This window comes from Sus scrofa, chromosome 7, assembly GCF_054392235.1.
Source record: "Sus scrofa isolate SSC_HxYL_T2T_F1_AM1 chromosome 7, Sscrofa_HxYL_maternal_Yorkshire_Landrace_v2.0, whole genome shotgun sequence".
Taxonomy (NCBI): domain Eukaryota; kingdom Metazoa; phylum Chordata; class Mammalia; order Artiodactyla; family Suidae; genus Sus; species Sus scrofa.
In genome coordinates this window covers 35,032,847-35,056,967 of record NC_139389.1, presented here as the reverse complement: position 1 = coordinate 35,056,967, position 24,121 = coordinate 35,032,847, and the positions used below count along the sequence as shown (strand labels likewise).

The 24,121-nt window shown below is 38.0% G+C and overlaps 1 protein-coding gene across 8 annotated transcripts in view; it reads left to right on the top strand.

Annotated features, from left to right (window-relative positions):
* The window catches only part of TINAG (tubulointerstitial nephritis antigen), a 98,508-nt gene that overhangs the window by 37,974 nt on the left and 36,413 nt on the right, over positions 1–24,121 (top strand). For 5 of the 8 annotated variants that reach the window (XM_084966905.1, XM_021098515.2, XM_084966907.1 and 2 more), the window contains 5 exons: positions 3,820–3,943; positions 8,000–8,150; positions 10,956–11,136; positions 12,111–12,156; positions 15,798–15,921. In XM_084966905.1, the coding sequence (XP_084823031.1) occupies positions 3,820–3,943; positions 8,000–8,150; positions 10,956–11,136; positions 12,111–12,156; positions 15,798–15,921 (626 nt within the window). Of the gene's footprint in view, positions 1–3,819; positions 3,944–7,999; positions 8,151–10,955; positions 11,863–12,110; positions 12,157–15,797; positions 15,922–24,121 lie in introns of all 8 variants that reach the window. The other 3 variants (XR_014809178.1, XR_014809176.1, XR_014809177.1) reach the window with 2 other exon arrangements.

Below are 24,121 nucleotides of genomic sequence, written 5' to 3'. Positions count from 1 at the left end.
AATCGCCCCAGCTCTGCGGGTCAAGAGCCAGCGACAGAATCAGATGTCGCTGAATGAAGTTTTTAATTTCGAAGAGCATCAAAGCCTTTCCTTATGTCTCCTCCAGGCTTTCTCTCCTCAGAATGGAACCCCAAACTTTAGAAAATATACACTGGCCCCACTCCTTATTTAGTGGAACCTGTAGCAGAATGAATGTCTTATCCTTGAAATCAGTTTAGGAGTTTTCGGCTTTCAATTTATCTTTCGATGCTAGTTGGAGTCTGATGTATAACACTGACGTCATTGAACATGACACGAACGTCACGAATATCACCGTGGGGCTGAGTTTGATCACCACAGGGCAAATCTTTGAAATGAAATGTTGAAATTCATTTCTTCTCTTCTCTGTGAACACTTGTTTGGGGCCGTTAAAAAGGAAATTCCTGGGGTCATTTGTTGTGTTGATATCATGGGCACCTGCTCTCTGGCCTCCCCAAATTTGGGTCTATCTCATTTATGCTGTGGTTCTTCCCAAAATGTGTTCCCTGAAACACTAGTCCTCTGATCTGCTGGATGATAAAAATGATATGAAATAAAAGGGAAGAAAATAAAATGTTTTGCTTTGGGTCCTGCATATATTTTTTTTTACAATGTAAATAATTAAAAATGCCCATAAAAATAGTATAAATCTTTTAAAAATTAAATTTCTATCTTATTTAAGTCACTGTCATTTTGGAATTTTGGTCTCAGATGATCCTCTTGACTTTTTTGCTTTATTAAGCTATCTTTTGGCTAAAAAAATAATCATTTATTGAAGCCAAATTTCTACCACCAATTCCCAATTCCTAAAAGCTATTATTCTGTGGGGATTACTTTTATTTATAAGCTCCTAAAAACACTCTAACTTTATAGGGGAATGCAATAATTATGGAGTAATGAGATGTCAAATTTGTTCTGTTTATTTTATCAAATCATCTGATATCCTAAATTAAATAAGATTTCAAGGTAATATGTGCTTGTTGGACTTCAAATCCCATGGACTTCTTTTTAGGAAAAGCAATAATAATTGTTAAGTTTTGAAAGAGCTGAGAGATGAACCTCATGAATTGATCTGGCTTAGTGGATTGGTAAACATGCTTGTTTTTTCTCTATTGCCTTGTCTTACTGAGAAGGATTACCCATTCGTATATTTTTATCTTTAAACAATAAATCATTAGTAATGCATACTGTTATTATATTTTAATTTAATGTGCCTTGGGAGAATGATTTTTAAAGTGAAGAAATCTATCAGAGAGCTATGTCTTTCCTCATTATTGTCAAATATTTACTGAATACATCCCATGTGCAAAGTTCTCTGGTAGGTTTTGGAATGCAGAAGTCAAATTCTGAATAGCTCAACCCTGCTAAATATGTGTTTGAAGTCATAGTTATGTTTTTATTGCTTCCACGGAGCAAAAGGGAAATAGCTTAGCTCTGCTATTAAATTGGAATTATAAAATTGCAAATTGAAATAACAGCGGATATTCCACCTATTTTTCTGGAACATGAGGTGATATAATATTATAAATTCCTAAAAGCATCCTGATAGGTCAATAACAATACAGTTGGAAGGTATGAGTAATGCATGACATGCGTGTATTTCTGTCCCAGTTAGAAAGACTCCATTGGAGAGTGAGTCTGTGTCTTTGAAACTATTACTCAGGGCAATACATTTATTCTTTGGCAGCTCTAAGGTTCAGCAGAGTGACCAGTCAGTTGGCACAGGAATCTAAAATCCTCCATATCTCGATGATCCTGCTCTTCAAGTTATCGTGCAGTCACTCCACAGTGATCTGCTTCAGAACTTGACACTTTTCTTCTATTATCTAAACAGCAGTGTTTTTAGTAATGAAACTCAAGATTTCATTGAGTTTTATTACTAAATGAAAAAAAACTTATTTTATTCCATTTTTTAAAGTTTTATTTATTTTTTAATTTTTTAAATTTTCTTTGTCTTTTTTGCCTTTTCTAGGACCGCTCCTGTGGCATATGGAAGTCCCCAGGCTAGGGGTCTAATCGGAGCTGTAGCCACCGGCCTGCGCCAGAGCCACAGCAACGTGGGATCCGAGCCAACCACGTCTGTGACCTACACCACAGTTCAAGGCAATGCCGGATCCTCAACCCAGTGAGCAAGGCCAGGGATCGAACCCTCAACCTCATGGTTCTGAGTTGGATTCGTTAACCACTGTGCCACGACGATAACTCCTAAAGTTTTATTGAAGTATAGTTGATTTACAATGTTGTAATAATTTCTGCTGTATAGCAAAGTAATTCAGTAATACATGTGCACAATCCATTCTCTTTCAGATTCTTTTCCCACATAGATTTTCACAGAATTATCATAGAGTTGTCCCAACAGGAGATAGGAGTTCTTTAAATGGTAACTGAACTCCCCAATTAAAATTCAAATTTATAAATATTTTAGATGGATATCTTTCAAACTGACATGTAAATTCTAAATTTTCCTTTAGTCTCTGAAGCTATTTTATACTTGCCAAAAGTAAATTTTGGGGGCAAGGTATTGGATCGGTAGCCTGGCTTGTTCAATGAACAATCATAAAACTTTTAATTAGTAAAATTTTAGCTTGTGTAGACACTTTACTTCTGTTGCAAAGTATCCATTTATTTCTGATAAAGTAGTAAAATGATAAGTGGAATATAGTGTTAAGAAATCTAAAACCTGGCTCTGGTCTCAGCGATGTTTCTTATTTAACTGAGAGGCTTTAGTATATAAGTTAACTTTTAGAGGTTTGTTTCCTCATTCATAAAATAAAGTGGATAATTTTTGCCCCAATTATATCACATAGAACTATTAAGAAGATAAAATAAGATGCTGAGTATTAAGACACTTGGAAAACTTTAAAGCACTCTCAAAAATGATGTGTGTGTGAATATGTGTATGTACATATGAGAAAAAATGAATGAACAAGTCCTTATTTGGTTAGGGTCCTGATTGTTCATGGAAGCGAAATGTCACTCTTTAGGGGTTTGAAAAAAAAAAAAACAACCCAGCAACAACAGAGTATATGTTTTAGATTTTCTTTGAGTGACATGAACAGAGCAAGGTCCATAACATTTAATTTTCCTTCTTGGAAAAAGAGCAGTTGAAGTTGACTCTGTCAGGACCTTAACATAGACTCTGAAGACATCATGGCCTGTACATTTGGCATTACACAGTTTCTGAAGGTCTGTTTTTCCTTCAAGGATTTTACAGATATCCATCAATTCATCCCAGTCTTGTTTCCCAATGGCTGGTATTTCTTGGGACTCCACGCATATTCATGCATAGTTGCCCCAAATGCATTGTTTCAAAATTAATTTCACATCAGAAGCACTCCAACATAGAAGGGACATAAAAGTAAGCATTGTTTATGAGGCCAGATTTAAATACCATCATATGGTCTTCCATATGGATGAACCAAAACTCTGATTCGAGATAAAAACATTGGCTGAAATTATTGCCCTGCATGGTAACCCAGAAAAGACATTCTATGTATTACTCTTACGATTTAGTACTATATTATTATTCCCACATTGAACTTTCATTTTTGAAACATGTAGTAAAATAGATATCTTGCGTAAATAAATACTCTTCTAGAATTCCATTCAGAAAACTTGAATTTTTTTTTTTTTTGTCTTTTTAGGGCTGCATCCGTGGCATATGGAAGTTCCTAGGCTAGGAACTTGAAAGCAGAAAATAAAAAACGGTGGCAAACATTATAAAAGGGCATGATGTTTCCTTATGGGTGTTACTGGGATACATTGGGAAAACTGACACATCTCCTTCTTTTTCTTCTTTAGGCTTCTTTACCTGAAACAACTGATCTTCCAGAGTTCTTTGTAGCTTCTTATAAGTGGCCTGGATGGACCCATGGCCCACTGGATCAAAAAAATTGTGCTGCATCCTGGGCTTTTTCCACTGCAAGTAATAAAGTCATTTAAATTACTTCCTTATACATTTTCACTTTGACTCTAAATCCTGGGACAGTAATTAGAAGGTTTTTAAAATTTAAAATAAACTCTTACTCTGGCCAGAGAAGGCAACCTGATGATTACATAAGAATTCATTTTTACTCTGAAACTTCACGTTTACAGTCCACTTTTAAACAGAGTAAATCAAAAGAGCAACAAAGAAAGGGATCCAAAATTTATTTGTTTTTTTTGAGAGTTAAGGCTACATAACAAGAGTATTATATTCTACCCACAGTACTGTCTTTAATCCTAATATGCACACACACACAAACATATAACTCTTAGTTTCTTTCCTCTTGGTAAGAGCTGAAAGAACATATTTAATTATTCAACTAGTATATTTGATGTAAAGTAAGACCTCACACCTAAATAATTATGGATTAAGTGGATTTTATCTCAGTTTAGATAAAATCAAATATGTAGATTCTGACTCTAAAATGATGTAACAATCTTCTAGTTGAGAGTAGCTTCCAAATTCCAGTGGTCCTATTCCTTCGCAATGTAAAGAATACTTACTCCTACTACAGCAAATTTCATATATTTTCACAAGTCCCATAAATCAATATCCAGGTTAATCCCAAGATTTGATGTCTAAATTGTCCTCAAAAGAATGTTGGTTGTATTACGGCAATTAAACCTCACATGGCATTGATTATCTGCTATTAAAAATCAGTTTCATAAAACCACTCTAGGCTTAAAAGTAATTCTAGAAGTGTGCTCGAAACCAGGCTAAGTACTGAAAGCATCGTGAAAGAAATTCATAGACTCTTAGAGAAGCCAGCTCTCAAAGACGTCACTCTTTGGGACAGAGGAGGGCTGAGACTTTGTCCAAATCTCATCCTCTCATAGATTCAGCTAGTTTGTTCTAGAAAGGATGCATTTGGCTGAGCTCACCTCTGGAGCGTCTCTATCTGTTAACTCTATGCTAACTCTGCTCCCCAAATGTAAATGTTCTCTGGCAGGGGGACCTCTTTGAGCTCTGTTTCAGCTGGGTTGGGAGAGAGTTAATCAAATTGTCATTTTATGTTCATGGGATTTTAGGTTCATGTATTACACTTTCTAGGGGATATGTAAGAATTTTACTTTTTTTTTTTGCTTTTTAGGGCCACATCCACAGCACATGTAGGTTCCCAGGCTAGGGATTGAATCGAATCTGCAGCTCCAGGCCTATGCCACAGCCACAGCAACATGGGTTGCAAGATGCATCTGCCACCTACACCACAGCTCATGGCAATGCCAGATCCTTAACCCACTGAGCGAGGCCAGGGATTGGACCTGCATCCTCGTGGATACTAATCATATTTGATTCCACTGAGCCACGACAGGAACTCCAGAATTTTACTTTACATCTAAATTAGACCAACATTTATGAAGATGTCTTAGGAAAGACATTAGTGGTGAAATAGAGAGTAACTTGCTAGGCTGATTTGGACTACGTATTTTGGTGTCCCCAGGCCATAGCCCCCCATACGTGGCCTCAACGCAGGCCTAGGTCTGGCTTTGCCCCACTACCTATCAAAGGACATAGTTTTATATCCTGTGTATTTAGTATGGCAAGTCAGGCTGATGTTATTTTCTTGCATGTGTTAAGAAAATAATAATCTAGGTTCTCTTAAAGATCTAGAAAATAATGTCAGGAAGTGTTCATTAAAATGAGAAAAAGTATCTTTCAAAGAAGCTAAAACCTATAAAATGAAATAAGTTAAGACATTTAAAAAATATACACATTTAGGAGTTCCCATCATGGTGCAGTAGTTAACCATTCTGACTTAGGAACCATGAGGTTGAGGATTTGATCCCTGGCGTTGCTCAGTGGGTTAAGGATCTGGTGTTGCTGTGAGCTGTGGTATAGGTTGCAGACTCGGCTCAGATCTAGCATTGCTATGGCTGTGGTGTAGGCCGGCAACTTTAGCTCCAATTAGACCCCTAGCCTGGGAACCTCCACATGCCATGAGTGTGGCCCTAGAAAAGACAGAAAGACCAAAAAAAAAAAAAAGAAAAAGAAAAAGAAAAAAATATATGCATATAGAAACAATTATGCAGACAAATAAAATTCAAGCAATTCAGAAGCTAAGAAATAAAAGAATTTGAAGTGGTGGGAGTGATGCATGCTTCAGAGCAAACTTGGAGACAGAATAAAATAAGCAGAGAAAATAATAGCATGTGTCTCAGAGGTAAAGCCCAATGAAAGTTTTCAGAAAGAGCATGGAAAGCAATTTGCTGAACTGAGTCACTCTTAAATCTTCTGACCTTTTCTAAGTATTTCAAGTGAATTTGGATTAAACCTTCAGTGAGATTCAGAAATGTCTGTGTGAGAACAACATATTGCATATCATTAGAATTTAAAGCAGCCTTTAGTTGAAATTCACAGAAATTCATGGGGCTGGAAGGGATGTTAGAGGTCACTTTTTTCAAGCCTTTGATTTTATAAAAGAGGAACAAATAGGGGAAGTGACCTGTGCAAAGCGAAAGGAGGGAAGTCTCACCAGCGACTCTGGAAGCCACGCTTCAGTACTGTTTTCTTTCCATTGTAAAAGTCTTTTCTGAACCAAAGAGTGGTTACACGAACACTTAAAAAAAAAGATTCTTGATTCTGAGCACTTGTGCTGAAAATCAAAGCATCAGAGAATTTCTATTTTCTTTTATGAAATAGGGAATTATTTTCTTGAGAATAGGCGAGGGGTTGATATAATGGCATTTGGTCCTGTGACATATATCCTAGCACAGAAATAGATGGGAATTGAGAAGGAGGTAGGAGCTTATAGATTCAATACACATTGAACATCTAAAATGTGCCAGAAATAATAGTACATAATTATACAAGTGCTATAGTTCCATAAAAACCACATACATGCAGAAATGCATATGTAAATGAATTATTTGAAACTGAATTATTTTAGAATAAATCTAAACTAGTACCTTGAGGGGTTTCAGTCCACAGCTAATCTTGATGAGCAAAAACTATAACTTCTGAGAAAATTGGATAGACAGAAGAAAGGTTATGACTTTGTTGCCTTTAATCAAAAGTGAGAGATTAAACAAGAAGACTATACCAGGTATCCAACAACAAGAACAAAATAGCTGTATCAAAATGTCACCCACCCCACTTTTCTCTTGATCTCAGTATACATATCAGTTTATCATGGTAGCTGGATCAAATTGCTGACATGTATAATTTGTTGCTACTGGTGGATTAGTTTCCCCCATCTAGTATTCTATGAGGTCTGGATTATGACTCTTGGATTTTGTTCATTGTTGCAATTTCTAGTGCCTCGTACAGTGCCTGTCACCTAAAAAAGGGTCCACAAATACGTGTTGGGGAAAGGAATAACTGGTTAACAACCACCATGCGTGTACATATAACGAGGTGAATTCCACACCTGCTCAGATAAAATTTGGATCACGATGTTCAAGAGAATTTTAAGTGTAAAAGTATGCTATGTAGCTTTTTGATAGTTTATAATGTAGATTCATATCAGTCTCAATTAGTTTATAAACCAAAGATTCAATTTATTCCAATATATCAGATTCATATGGGTGCATTTCCAGTTCATATTTCTGTGATCAATTTTTTCCTGATTACCTCAGTTTAGTTATATTCAATTCAAAAACATGTGTTCTAAGCCATGACTGTATGTAAGACATTGTTCTAGCTGCAGGAGACATAAATGATAGTGAGACATGGCTCTTGCCCTCAAGGAGTTTCACTTGCCAGATCTTTTTAGTGGAGAATTCAGAAGTACAAAGAACGCGAAGGAACTAAGGAACTAGAAGAATCTTTGAAGGTGGTAAGATAGTAAAGCAATGCCAAAACTGGGCTAACATTACGACTGAATGATGGCATGGTTGAACTTGTTGGAATACATGGATACAGTCATGACCTTTGGCTTTAATTTTAAATTATGTAAAGGTTTGAAGACTAGTTTAGTATTCAAACAGGAAGGACTGTGTAAATGGTTGGCAAGACCACGTGTCATTTGAACATTAATCAATGTTCTCTTTGAAACAGGTGTGGCGGCTGATCGCATAGCAATTCAGTCCGAAGGTCGATACACAGCCAACCTATCCCCTCAGAATTTGATCTCCTGCTGTGCCAAGAACCGTCATGGATGCAACAGTGGAAGCATTGATAGGGCTTGGTGGTACCTGAGAAAACGTGGGTAAATAGCTGCCCAACATGCATCTCTAGGATTCTTAAGAGTGCTGCTTAGGATTACAATAAGGAAAAAAGATATATTGAGAGATTGAGAGTTTTCAAAAAAAACCCCTACAGATATATATGCCACATCTGTATAAATACACGTATTATATGTATTTAGTTAGTTGCACCTGAGGCATGCAATAGTTCCCAGGTCAGTGATTGAACTTGTACCACGGCAGTGACAAAGCCAGAGCCTTAACCCATTGAGCCACCAGAGAACTCCAACACACATATTTATTTCAATACATACTACATTTGGTATCTACTGAGATTATAAGCTATTGGAAATGATCATTTGAAGAATGTACACATTTTTAGCTAAACTAATAGGAAGAGTCAAAAAAGCATTGTCTTGTTGCTCTGAGCCAAATGGTCCCCTTGGAGGGTGTATAGTAGCTGATATTGCTGATAACCCTCTCGAGACTTTTAGTTAGCCAGGGATGTGAATTGATAATACCAGGTAAAAATCAGATGAAGAATCAGAAAATAACCTAAAGACATGCTGTATTTTTGCCTCAATGCATACACAACATTATCACCATCCCATCTGATGACAAGAAGCAGGTTGCCTGTCTTTACTCTCATGTAGTCTGACACCCACACAGCATCCTTGTGTCTACTCTTAGAGCTAATCTACTTAAAAGCTGAGTTATTTGGCTCAGGAAGCTGTAGGTGATAACTGGTAGTTTATGCATGTGTTGCCCACTTGTTCTTTCCTCATCCACTGAGTGCTCTGGGTCTGCTACCGAGCGGTTAGATGCTAAGAGGGAGTGAGTGTTAGCTATTTATAAGCTTTGTTAAAACTTTTTTTTTTTTTCTTGTCTTTTTGCCTTTTCTAGAGCCGCTTCCTGCGGCATATGGAGGTTCCCAGGCTGGGGGTCTAATCGGAGCCGTAGCCACCAGCCTGTGCCAGAGCCACAGCAACGCCGGATCCAAGCCGCGTCTGCAGCCTACACCACAGCTCACGGCAATGCCGGATCCTCAACCCGCTGAGCAAGGGCAGGGATCGAACCCGAAACCTCATGGTTCCTAGTCGGATTCGTTAACCACTGCGCCACGATGGGAACTCCTAAAACTTCTTATGTTTTGCCTGATAATATGGCGCTTAGAATGGACAACTTGGCCTAATACCTTCCTGACATAGTGGTGCTTTGTTGGCTTCTGCTCTGTACTATAAAAAAAAAAAAAAAAATTAAAGCCCTTTAGGAGTTTTAAAACATAAATTAACATTGAGAGCCAGTGAAGTCTTATTGTATTAGTCTGCTCGGGTTAACATAACAAAATACCATAGGCTGTGTGGCTGAAACCACAGGCATTTATTTCTCACAGTTCTGGAGGCAGAGTCCAAGATCAGGGTCTTAGCTCAGTTCCAGGTGAGAACCCTCTTGCTGGCTAGCCTTTTTGCTCCGTCCTCACTAGGCAGAGAGAGCGCTCTGGTGTCTCTTTCTCTTTTGAGAGCACTAATCCCAGCAGGAGGGTCCCACCCTTATGGTTTCACGTAAAGCTAATTACCTCCCAAAGTCCCCACCTCCAAATACCACCACATGGCCTGTTAGGGCTTCAAAACATGGATTTGGGGTGACACACTTCAATCCTCAGTAGTCATTATTCCCAAGTAATGCATTTAATGAGAGATTTTTTGTTTTTTTTTTTTTTTTTGGAAATGACTTTGCTTCATCATGCTCCTTGTTCAGATTCTCTTACAATGTTGAACACTATTGAATTTTCTTAAGGTAATCCTACTGGATACTTCCATGGCCATCTGAGCATTGACTATTCCTAAAATCAATCCCATTGTTTCATTTTCTTTACCATCTGCTTCTATAGTCAGTCAGTGAGTTATGTTAGACTGGGATCCAAATAATTTGTACTTTTCCATGTTCAACTTCATAACCAGCAATCAAAATTATTTTATCATTTGTACAATGTATTTATTTGATTACTCTCTACTTTATTAACTTTAATGGTAAATTAGTATATACAATTTCTTCCAAAGCATTGTGAACTATCGACAAATAATAAGTGAATTCTTATGAGGTGTCTATACTCAATAAAAATGTAAAAACACCATCTTAATTCTAAAACTCATATAATTTATCAGAATAACCTCATAAGAGTATGATAAAATTCATTTTATTTCACATTAAATTTGGCTCTTCTTTTTTTTTTTTTTGTCTATTTCTAAGGCAGCACTCCTAGTGTACGGAGGTTCCCAGGCTAGGGGTCGAATCGGAGCTGTAGCTGCCGGCCTGTGCCAGAGCCACAGCAACACGGGATCCAAGCCGGATCTGCCACCTACACCACAGCTCAGGGCCACGCCAGGTCCTTAATCCACTGAGCGAGGCCAGGGATTGAACCCACCATCTCATCGTTCCTAGTTGGATTCGTGAACCACTGAGCCACGACAGGAACCCCAAATGTGGCCCTTCTATATGATAATTATAGATGCAGAATTACGGAGTCTTTCCCCATTAATATTACCGCAGATTTTATTGATGGTCATATGTCACCTTCAGAAAATTCTCTGTAATAGAAATGTTTATTACAATAGATTTAAGCAAGATTTTAAAAAACTGTAATGAAGAAGTGGGAATGGGACAGGGACAAGGGTAATGTCATGGAAACACTGTGTTTAATGTCGCTGAACTTACATGTAAGTAGCCAGAATAATTTCTATATATTTAATTCCCTAAAATTGCCTACAAGTAAGTGATGGTGGCATTTTCCTAAATATCACTTTTACTTCTTTACTTATTCTTCATAGGTTGGTATCCCATGCATGTTATCCACTTTTCAAGGACCAAAATGCTACCAATAATGGCTGCGCCATGGCAAGTCGGTCTGATGGGCGGGGAAAACGGCATGCCACGAAGCCCTGTCCCAACAACTTCGAGAAATCCAACAGGATCTATCAATGTTCCCCTCCATACAGAGTCTCTTCCAATGTAGGTCTAAATCGTGGGAATTAGCATGGTTAACTTTCTCAAAAATAGGTCCTCCTGTTATTAAAACTATTTAAAAACTAGTATATTCTAAAATAGTGCTATGCTTTCAAGTATAATTTTTTGATATTCTTAAAGTGTCTGTTAAAGACTTTCAATTTGGCTGTAATTTCTGATCTTTGTACTATTAGCCGTACAAATAATTACATTAAATTTTTTTACATTAAATTTTAAAATGCCCATGGGAATAGAGTTTTGTAAGTATTTCTTATTATATATTTATGTATATGTGTGTGTATATATAGGCACACACACATATGACAAAAGCTAAATCAAACTGCTTTTCAGACTTTTTTGAGGTGATAGCTCATTTTATCACGTTGCCTTGCTTCACAAAGTAATTGAAGTAGACATAGTCATAATGGGAAAAAGATTTCCTTGGATTCCAGCGCATCATGTTAAAAGCCTGGGAAAATTTTACTTCATCATATCAGCACCATGCAGACATTCTCACTTTCAGCATATTTGAAATTTCGATGGCCTCCAGTCACCTACGGAATACAGCTTAGTATTCTTACCATAACATACAGGCCTTACATGATTTGGTTCTGACCACTGGATTACATAATTCCTAAACTGACTGCACAACACCTAACATTACATGCCAAACAATAGGGTTCGTGGGCTTTGATTTTTTTTTTTTTTTTTTTTTGGTCTTTTTCTCTTTTAGTGGCATATGGAGGTTCCCAGGCTAGGGGTCGAATTGGAGCTGTAGCCTCTGGCCGATACCAGAGCCACAGCAACACCTGATCTGAGCCGCGTCTGACAGCTCGCAGCAACGCCAGATCCTTAATCCACTGAGCGAGGCCAGGGATCGAACCCATGTCCTCATGGATGCTAGTTGGGTTCATTAACCACTGAGCCACAATGGGAACTCCACGTGTTCTCATTGTTCTCACTGGCATTTTCCCTTCCAGGAAACTGAGATAATGAGAGAAATCATGCAAAATGGACCAGTTCAAGGTAAGCTTGGATGAAGTATGACTGAGTCTTATTCATTCGTTTAATACACAGCATTACATTTTAGCTCATATAAAAGTTAATAATTGAAAGAAAATTTTTATTTTTTATTTTTCTAATATTCTAATATTCTCAAGGGTTCAATGGTTCGAATGCTCACCTCATAGCTTCATTAGCTGCCATTTTATTTGAAGAAGATAGACTCAGAAATTAAATTCTTAAATAAATATTAGTGACACATTTGATGAAATTCTGCTAAGCCTATCCAAAGTGATCATGGACCAAAAAGACATTTAGACATGAGATGCTAACTGACAGAACTCATTTAATTGTTTAGTTATATTCAAGACTCCTACAGTGTTAGAAGTTTTCTCACTTCAGTTAAGTGGATTAAGTCATAAATTGAAAAAAATAATCAAGACTTAGCTGTAAAAACAAAGTAGACACTATCCTTTTTCTATGAGCTCAAAATAAATCAAATAAATCCAGTTTGATTTTTGTGCTTTAGAAGATACATTCCATTTTGATCAATTTTGCAAATGTGTTAGGGATAGAAAACTAACAGTAGATGAGGAAATAATATACTGAATTTCTGTACTTTGGTTTTGATACGAAGATATTATCTCTAATACATAGTTCCTCTGCTTACCTATTGATTTTATTTTGCACCAATGGCATGAACAAAAATAAGTTCACAGTTTATATTCCCTGCATTAAACATTGCCTTGAAATGCTTGGAAGAACAAATCCAGCGAGGCCTAAAATAGAAATTCAGAGAGTGAACACTGAAAGGCCCAGAATATATTACCAATGTAGTAGAATTGATAAATAAAGAATTTGGTTAAATGAACCATAATTAAAACAGTTTATACATACCTAAGGAACTATCAGCCAATATGTATTTTTGTTTTTCTGAATGAGTATTGTCTTTGTTTTTGCTTTTTTTAGGGCTGCACCTGCAGCATATGGAGGTTCCCAGGCTAGGGGTCTAATCGGAGCTACAGCTGCCAGTCTACACCACAGCCACAGCCACACCAGATCTGAGCCATGTCTGCGACCTAATCACAGCTCACGGCAACGCTGGATCCTTAACCCACTGAGTGAGGCCAGGGATCGAACCCGCAACCTCATGGTTCCTAGTCGGATTAGTTTCTGCTGCGCCACAACGGGAACTCCTGAATGAGTATTTTCTAATAAGTATCGATTCAATACTTAGCAGAACCACTGATTTTAAAATTGTGTTGGAAGGATTTTTATTGATCTTTATCATCACTTAACATTTATTGAGAAAGCAAACCTTACTCTAAACATGCTCTGAATTTAATTTTTAAAACCCTGGAACCTTACCTAAAACCTGAAACAAAGAGAAAATTTTTTTCTCCTTAGAGGTTTGTAATTTTCAAAGGCTGACAAAAAAGTAGGAGAACTCATGTGTAATTTAAATATATGCATCATTAACTGGAATTTATGGGACAAATTTGAAGGAGCACAAGCATTTGAAGTCAAGGCTGAATTTGAAATTCCAATTTTGACATTTGCTACTTAAATGACTTTGGTCAAGTTATTTAAACCTCTCTGAATCTTCAAATCATTGTATTACTGTTTCAAGTTTCTCTTTCTCTCATCCTTTTAATCAGTCAAGAGAAATCTGGATCATAATTACTTAAAATTAAGAACACTTTAGGTTTGTTTTAAGGTCAGATACTAAAGCGTTCATGAATTTTACATGAATCAAAAATAAAGAGATAAAATTTGAAAATGATAAAGTTGAAGTTCAAATTATTCAATATCCATGTAACAAATATTTGCTGAGAACCTTTTTCCTGCCAGCCTGAACCAGGAGCATGGGATTGAGGTTACCACATGCCCTCATGTATGTTATAAGTCTGTGTAATAAGTTTGGTGCGGTTTTCTTTTCTTTTCTTTTTTTTTTTTCTGTCTTTTGCCGTTTCTTGGGCCGCTTCTGTGGCATATGCAGCTTCCCAGGCTAGGGGTCGAATCAGAGCTGTAGCCACTGGCCTACGCCAGAGCCACAGCAATGAGGGATCCGAGCCACATCTGCGACCTACACCACAGCTCACGGCAACGCTGGATCCTTAACCCACTGAGCAAGGCCAGGGATCGAACCCGCAACCTCGTGGTTCCTAGTTGGATTCGTTAACCACTGTGCCACGACGGGAACTCCTTGGTGCAGTTTTCCAAAAGTAAAACCGCATTATAGTGGCTTATGTAGTTATATGTTGATTGGTTCGTTAATCTGCTTTGGTGTCAGAAACTGAAGGAAGGAGCCACTTTCATGTGAATTGTGATGACATCTCACCCACATTTCTTTATCTGGCAGTGTTTTCCACATTGTCGAGTATATTTTATTCATGGTGCTTAGAATTAAGAAGAGCTAAACTTTCATTCCATGGAAGAGAAAACCACTAGCAATATCTTTACACGTTTGTAATTGCTGGTTGCCTCATCTTGCTGTAGGTGCAGTGTGGTTGACTGCACATTGTTGCCTGGGCTGACATATAGCATTTTCCCTTCTTGGTACAAAAGAATGTGAAAGGCAATAGGATGCTGAATAAATAGCATTGTGTGCATTCTTCTAAAATCTGTAGAATTCAAAATAACGTTAGGTGCTAGAAAGAGAACAAAAGCAAAGATCTGCATACAGTACAGTTATATAAATTTCTAAAATCCCACAGGAATGAGGTTTAAAGTAAATAAAGATGTAACGTCTTTGGGGAATATTTGGATGGCATCCGAAAAGGTATGGAACATTAAAAAATGAAATAAAAAGTGGAATCGAAAGTAATATTCGTCTTTGGAGGAGAAGCCTTATTTTAGGATCTATTAATTGCTAGTGACTTCATTTCTTCTTTAAAATGCATGTCAAACTAAGACAAGCATTGTGCACAGTTACAAGGTATGCCTAACTAGTCCCAACTGAAAATATTTTCAATTCATGTCTTCTAGAAGAGAAGCCTTTACCCCGAACGGCCCAAGCCCTTCAACAAAACAGCACACAATGCAGAAAAAAAATAATCTAGGTGAGGGAATGGAGAGCTTTATAAAGGATAAGCTCTTACTTTCTAAAGAATACACTATTGGCTTAGCTTTCCAGATCTGGAAGGATGAAATCTTGTCCGAGGATTCTTTTGCCAGGCATTTGCTTTTTATTCAAACTCACCGAGGAAAGTTTTGTATTTACTTCTGAGGATTAAGGGCAATCATTTTAAGCCCTGTTTGCCAGGTTCACCCTTTGCCCAGCTTAATTGGAGTTTTAAGAGGCTTGTGGAGAAGCCCAAGGTTAATGGAGAAATAGCGATCACCAGCCAACTGTAATGGACTTCCTACGAGGGCTTGGTTCCTGGCACTAGTGCTTCTGTCAATTAAGAATAGATGGTGTTATCAATGTGTAATGTGTACTTAAGTAATATTCTAAATAGCCAACAACGTTGTTTTCATCAGAGAACCAGAAAATATTGCGGCCAGTTAAATTAAGCAGGAAAGAAATTCAGCAGAACTGCAAATTTCCTTCTTAGAGTCTATTCCTGGCAATGTCTTCATTACCTGTTCTAGGAGAATTTCTGTAGGTTTTGAAAGATAACAGTTTAAAATTACATTGTCTGTCCTGTTGGGTTTTCTTTTAGCCATAATGCAAGTCCATGAAGATTTCTTCCATTACAAGACAGGGATATATAGACATGTTACCAGCACAAATGAAGAATCAGACAAATATCGAAAGCTTCGGACACATGCAGTCAAACTCACTGGGTAAGGCAATTTCTTAAAAAATCTTCATTTAATGCTTTTGGAAAATAAAACTGAAAATAGAGTATGCCGTAGATTTAGGTGCCAGAATTCCTCTTGGTATGAGAGCTGCCGATACAGATTAAAAATTGGAGGGAATTCCTATTGTGGCTCAGTGGGTTATGAACCCGACTAGCATCCAGGAGGGTGCAGGTTCCATCCCTGGCCTCTCTCAGTGAGCCTGGGATCAGACGTTGCCGTGGGCAAAGGTGTAGGTTGCAGACATGGCTCAGATCCTGCATTGCTGTGGCTGTGGTGTAGGCCGGCAACTGCAGCTCTGATTTGACCTTTAGCCTGGGAACTTACATATGCCGTAGGTGCAACCCTAAAAAGAAAAAAAAAAAAAAAATTCGGAAAAGATGTGACGCTATTTAGTCATTATTTTAAAGGCCAGTAGAAGAGGAACTCAATATTTTGAGAAAGGTAACCAAGTCTTGTCTTTCACCTACTTGTTTACCCATCCTAAGAATCTGTTCTGAGGGCAAGGGAAATTGATCATTGGAATAAATTCTACATATGGAATGATCGAGGAAAGGGTAGAAATCCGAAGCGTATTAGGATTTGGGGAGAAGGTTTTGGATAGCATTAAGAATGGTAGAGACTGGGAGTTCCCGTCATGGTGCAGTGGTTAACGAATCCGACTAGGAACCATGAGGTTGAGGGTTCGGTCCCTGCCCTTGCTCAGTGGGTTAACGATCCGGCGTTGCCGTGAGCTGTGGTGTAGGTTGCAGACGCGGCTCGGATCCTGCGTTGCTGTGGCTCTGGCGTGGGCCAGTGGCTACAGCTCTGATTGGACCCCTAGCCTGGGAACCTCCATATGCCGCGGGAGTGGCCCAAAGAAATAGCAAAAAGACAAAAAAAAAAAAAAAAAAAAAAAAAAAGAATGGTAGAGACTAAGCAGGAAGAGAGGGTAGGATCACCGTTCATTGAGTGTAGAACTATTTTTCATATTTGTAAAATATGTTCAGGTCTGCTAGGGCAAGAAACAGGTTCAAAATTCACTCCCCTCCCCTTTCTTACCGCTTCTTACAGAGATGAACCTTCTCCTATGTAAACCTCTCCTGCTATCGTGTGGCCTTAACCCCACTCCATATTCGGGAATATGCAGAGGCAATTTTCCGGTTCTCTCCTCTGTAATCAATTGTATTTTTCCCACCATAAAAGCGTGTCATTATTTCCCAACTGTGATGAAAACAAACAAAACAAACAAAAAGAAACAAAAAATCTTTCCCTCTTCTTCACTTTCTCTATACTCCATTTATATTCTTTCTGTACAGCAAATTCCTAGCAAGATTTGTCTGTACTCATTTTGTTCAATTCTTCTCTGCCCATTTTTTTTTTTTTTTGTCTTATTGCCTTTTCTAGGGCTGCTCCTGTGGTATATAGAGGTTCCCAGGCTAGGGGTCTAAACGGAGCTGTAGCTGCCGGCCTACGCCAGAGCCACAGCAACGCAGGATCTGAGCCATGTCTGCAACCTACACCACAGCTCATGGCAACGCTGGATCCTTAACCCACTGAGCAAGGCCAGGGATTGAACCCGAAACCTCATGGTTCCTAGTGGGATTCGTTAACCACTGCGCCACGACGGGAACTCCCTGGACAATCTATTCTCAACAGAGAAACCAGGATGTTGCTTTTAGAACATTAGCTCTCATCACTTCTTTGCTCAGAGCCCTGCAATAATTTCCATCTCCCTCAGATAAAAGCCAAGGTCCTTACAATGACCTGCAAAGGCCAGCATCATCGGAGGACTCCCCCATCTGGCTTGCCAACACCCCTTCAACTTTCTTTTCTTTCTCAATTTCTGTTCATCTGTACCTTGTTTTTCCTGCTTTCCCGGCTCTTTATGTTTCAAGAACCTGCACCCTAGAGTCTTTCCTTCGGCCCACAGCTCCTTCATCAGAGGTCTGATTCCTTGGTATTTCTGTCCCCATCTAGTCTTTGCCCAGATCTCATCTCATTGTGGTGTCCCTGACTGTCCCATTTAATACTGCTGCCTATCCTCTGTTTCAGCACCTCCAATGCCCCTTGCCTGATCTATTTTAAACTGTTTTCATAAGGACTATCACTTTCTAACATACTGATTTAATTAGGCTTTTTATGTTGTCTCTGTATTGTCTGTCTTCCCTACTAGCATGATGCTCCATGAGGGAAAGCATCTTTACTATTCCCCGATGCAGCCAAACCTCCAAATACATCCTGGTCCATTGTACTCATCACTCTTTTTCTATTAAAAAATGAGTTTAGCACACTCAACACTAGTTCTCTTCTGATACTCATATTTCTTTTCTTTTTTTTTTTTTTTTTTGTCTTTTTAGGGCCACACCCACGCCATATGGAGGTTCCTAGGCTAGGGGTCGAATCAGAGATGTAGCTGCTGGCAATGCCAGATCTAAGCCAAGTCTGTGACCTACACCCCAGCTCACAGCAACGCTGGATACTTAACCCACTGAGTGAGGCCAGGGATTGAACCTGCATCCTCATGGATGATAGTCAGGTTTGTTAACTGCTGAGCCAAGATGGGAACTTTTTTTTTTTTTTTTTTTTTTTTGATACTCATCTTTTAACAAGGCAACTATTTTTTTGAAAAATAGAGTGAGGATAAGTTAGCAGAAAGGGCTGGGACATCTCTTAGCTTTAACTGGTTTGTAATTGTTGGACCCACACTCATCAAATCAACTCTGCCCTTGTTTCACAGCCCAGAGAATTCGGTGGAACTCACAATAAATACCCTCCAGGGGTCTGCACTCCCACCTGCTACTGTTTGCCCTTCCTTTTTGTTTCACCTTCTCCATCTTTCAGCCACTGCCCCTGGTGGGTTGAGCAGCCCAGTGGGTTCCCAGTGTGATTTCAACTTCAGTTGATCCCCCCAACCCCCTAGGGTGGGATGGGAGGGAATTGACGGTCTGATTGCCTTGTCCTGCTCATGGCCCTTCTTAAAAAGAGACTGAGGATGTATTTCTGGATTGTTTTTCTTATATTTAAGTGTAAACATTCCTGTTCTGGAGGGAGAGGATTGTGGTGAGTTTTGTTTCTCAGCATCGACTTTTGCTTTCATACAGAACAAAATGTGTTTTTTCCTCTAGTCCTCAAAGTTGCTTTTTTTTGCGGGGGGAGAAGGAAGATTATGGCTATTTCCCTGGTTTACTAAAGGTAGAAAGTACTGAGGTTTTAAAACCTGTTTCGTTTTATTTTGTTTTTCCATTCTTAGTCGTTCAGTGACTTTTCAGGAAGGCAAATGGAATAAAAATGCCTTTATACTGCCATTGTAACTGGGAATTCAGGTCCATTTGAGGTCCATTTCCCTTCGGTTTGAAAGCCTTGTTCCTTCTAATCTCTCCTGTGTATGTTTCATTCTCAGTTTTTTTTTTTTTGTTTGTTTCCTCTTGTAACATCTATGATTTGGAAAATTTTTTTCCACATGCTTGGTGATTGAAATAACTCTTCCTATCATTCAGAGAACTCTGGCAATGGCAACGTTGATGTGGAGCCTCCCTGGATTTATTAGAAATGATCCTTCATCATCTCTATCAAGTATTTGGCCACGCTGGTCATGTTTTTTCCATTCTATTCTGAAATTCATTCATGCCGGGTTAGAACAAGATATGAATGTGTTTGTATTTGACCACACTGGTCATGTTTTTTCCATTCTATTCTGAAATTCATTCATGCCGGGTTAGAACAAGATATGAATGTGTTTATATTTAATCCCTCTGCACTGTTTGCTGTTTGTATGTTTTCCATGTCCAGTGTGTTGGTTGCAGCCACTTTTATAAACTCCTAGAGAATGGAGACTTGCATACATTTACCTCGCATGTATGACAATTAACAGGGCTCATTCTGCTAGTAGGCAAATAAATTTTGGAGAATTTGTTTATTTTTCAGAAATATCTTAGGTCCCCTGGGCCTTGTTAAATGCTCTGGAGCAACAGATTTTAATTCATTTCTCTATTAGTAATTCCTGATTTGGTAATTACTCTATTCAGAAAATTAACACATCAGTGAATTAGAGTGTAATCAAATAGCCCAAATAAGTTAATGTTCCTTATCAGAGAGCTTAATATACTTGCATGAAGTACCTTACAAATTTATCACAACAAATTCTATTTGCTATCCATTCTGTAAAAGACAAAGCTATTAGATTTAACGTACTTGAACAAATGGATTTAAACTTCTATCAGATGCCCCTCACTTGGGAAACACAAGGATCAATGCATAGTTCTGCTCTTAAGGAGTTTAAGGAATAAGGCAGGGACCTTCACAACCGATTCTAGGATAAGGTGATAAAAGCTCCATATTCGCATGTATAAAAAGACAGAATAGTGGTGGGTAGATAAACACCTGTAATGTCTTTCTTTGCTCCGCATAATCTTATTCACTTCTCCCTCTTCTCTTTCTAAAATCTCTGTCTATCCCCATTGTGGATACTCTAGTCATAAAAGCATTTAATTGAATTAAACATGTCATATATTTTGAAACATGGCATTATTTTATATGCCAATAATAGGAATAAAGTATTACTGGAGTTCCCATTGTGGCTCGGTGGGTTAAGGACCTGATGTTGTCTCTGTGAGAATGTGGGTTTGGTCCCTGGCTTTGCCCAGCCAGTGGGTTAAAGATCTGGCAGAAGCATCTTGGAGCCGGTGTTGCTGTGGCTGTAGCATGGGTTGTAGCTGCAGCTCCAATTTGATCTCTGACCCGGAAAATTCAATTGCCATGGGAGTAAAAAGAAAAAAAAAGAATAAAATATTACCAATTAAACTAATAAATTCCATTGGTTATAAGTGGATTTCAATTTTTCTTTTTTTTTGGTCTTTGTCTTTTTAGGGCCACATCCGCAGCATATGGAGGTTCTCAGGCCAGGGGTTGAATCGGAGCTACAGTTGCTGGCCTATGCCACAGCCACAGCCACAGCCACAGCAACACGAGATCTGAGCCGTGTCTGTGACCTACACCACAGCTCATGGCAATGCCAGATCCGTAACCCACTGAGCAAGGCCAGGGATGGAACCCACATCCTCATGGATACTAGTCAGATTCGTTAACTACTGAGCCATGATGTGAACTCCTGGATTTCAATTTAGGGATGTTAAAATGTGGGTGGAAAAAGACACAATAAAAACATTTGGTATCTAAGATTTTCGTCCTGGCCAATGTTCTATGATGTGGTCCTATTCCACATCCCTATGTACATCACAGTTTATCCTGTATCTCTCTCTTCACCAAAGGTTCTGAGCTTTCTTTAAAGCCTCAGTCAGAAGTTTATAAAGTAGTGCATTACTGCCATTGACTTTTGCATGTGATTCTCAGGAATCACTACAATGCAAAAGGAAAAAAACTAGCAGTTAGACATTTTAGAAATTAGGATAATTGGTATAAACCATTGTCAATTCTGCTTATGGGACATAATTTTATTGAGGATGTAGTCTATATGCTACAAAAGAGAGTAACAAAATCATTCTAGGACATATTTTTGCCATCATTCAATAATGTTTTGTAAAGTTTATTTATTCAACATTTATTGATTACCTATATGTTCCAGGTGTTGTTTTAGATGCTAGGAATATATTAGGAAACAAAAATAGACACAGATCCTGGTCCCATCAAATTTATAATCTACTAATTGATTATAGCAGTCAGGCAAATATAATTGCGTTTTATGAAAAGTCAGAGTTTTGGTGCTAAAGTTTTTTGTGTGTGTCTGGGGTCAACAATATCAATTTATTGACTTAAAAATGTTAAGTAGTAACTCAGAGATAGAGAAGACACACAGTTATGAAAGGGAAGCCAAAAGGAAAGAAGAACAGATGAGAAAACAATGTTTTCTAGTAGATTGTGAATGATAATTGCAGTTTTTTAAATTAAATTGAATATCTCCAAATACATTAAAAATGTTGCAAAGTGATAGAAATTGGGCATGCTTCCAATAAGTGATTGTGAAGACATTTGGTTTGAGTAAATCACTAAAATTCAAGTCAGAGATTTCTATAAATATTGATGCAAATATGTAATAATTTAAAATTGGGCACAAATAGGATGAGGTATATATTTCTCTTTTCTATGTATTCAACAAATACTAAAAGAAAATCCATGTTTTTCCTGGTGCTGTGCTGAGTAGTAGGCATGAGAAAAATTAAAAAAACAAAAACTAAAACAAATAAATAATACCAGTTCTTGCCCTCACAGTGCAACTAGATATTAAACAAAAACACAAAAATCTAAAGTTACAATGTATGTTACATAGGCAGGGTATAAAGTGGTAAGAGGACATTTAATGTTTGATCTAGACTTGAGAGTCTGAGAAATGTCCTTGAGGAAGAAAAGAATGAGCTGAGATTTATAGGCAGTTTAGCAATAGGCAAAGGGAGCAGCTTGTGTAAAAGCCCTGTGGTCAAGAGGATGCAAAACACTGTATGAACACAAAGAAGGTTGTGTTTGCTGAATCTCAGAAGTTAAAGACTTAAAGGTCAGTTCACAGAATTTAGTCAGGTATGTTAAGTATTTTGTTAAGAATCTTAAGAGCAAAGGGAAGTCATTGCAGTGATTTAAATAGGAAAGTGGTGTGATTTCTTTTTTTGTAAGATTGCTTTAACAATAAAGAATGTGATAGAAAAGGCAAATGGTGGTAATCCTAGTAAAAGATAAAGTCCTGGACTTGGTAAGATGGCAGAAGTGTTGGAGAGATATGGGTGGATCGAGAAATATTTAAAGAAAAAACCTGGAAGACATGATGTGGATTTGGAGTCAATCCGGGAAAATGAAGTGGGGTAGGAGTTCACTGTTTTACCTGATGAATTCAAGATGTCTTTTTTGAGACATAAAAATGCAGATAGAGGTCAGAGAATACAGGTAGGTGTATTGATCTCAAAGTCATAGCAGAGGTAAGGGTTGAAGATAGGTAGTACTCAATCGCATAAGAAAAAAAAGAAGACCGATTGAGTCTCAGCCATGGGAAAATCCAATATTTCATGACTGACTAGACAACGATGTATCTACGAAGACAAGGAGAGGCCAGTGAAGTTCTGAGTTTTTGTTTGTCTGTTTGTTTTTAAAGTAGCTAGTGTAAGATTTTGAGAAAACTGTGAAACTGTAAGTGAAGACATTGGTCTTAGAGACTGAAGGCAAGTCTATGATATCAGGAGAGAAGGAAGAGAGGAGAAGTTTAGACGAAACTTTGAGCATTGAGGGTGGTGGTAAGTGGAGGAAAATTCCTATTAGATCACTTCTTTTTGTGTCTCCAGAAAGTGGGAGGTAAGGTTATCTGTAGAGGGAAAAGGTGGTGGGAAGAAGGCATGATCAGAAATTCGAGGAGAACAGAGATTGTTTGCCATGCAACCCTAGATGTGTAGGGGAAGGGGTTGTGGAGGAACCTGGAGGAATTGCCTCGAGTTGTGTTGCTGGTGGTACCATTCTGTGCTCTTGTGTGTGCTTGCTGCAGTTGTAATCAGCTGGCTTGGGTAGAGCAAAGAGAAGTGGGTAGTTGAGTTTATCCAAGACTTGACAGTTTTCCAGATGGTGCAATGAGGAGTCAGAAAGGTAAAAGGTTTGGATTATGAATATTGACATGAGTATTGCTAAGATGGTAGAAAGCTTAATAAGCCTGATGAAAAGAGAGGGTTGGTGGGTTCAGAGAAGATAGAGCAAACATTGAACTAAAAGGCCGTAGATAATTCTAATCTCAGTGATTTTTATCATTCTCTAATTTATTTTTCTTATCTTTTAGATTTTTCAGCTTTTTTATTATTTATGAGAAAGAAGTAATCATGTAATAACAAAGAGATGACATTTTACAGATTATGAATACATGCTATAGAGGGACTAAGTTATAATTTTCTGTTAGTGCCTAATTATCTTGTAATACTGATTATCTTCTTTGTAGCCATAAACCTTTGATGTCTATCTATCATGTATCTACCTACCTCCCTACCTATCATCCATCTATGTATTCATCCAGTTAAAGATAGTTGCCCTCTGAAAGACTACAAAAAATATGCTTCAGAGTTTAATTTCTAATATATTTCCCCATATTTTCTAAAGACATATCCAGCAATGATTCCAGGATTATAAATCGTTTTAGAGCAATTAAAAATTACTCAATAGCTTTATTGGGGCCACCACTTGTTTTCCCCCATTCATCTTTTTTTCTTCTTTTCTGAATAGCAGC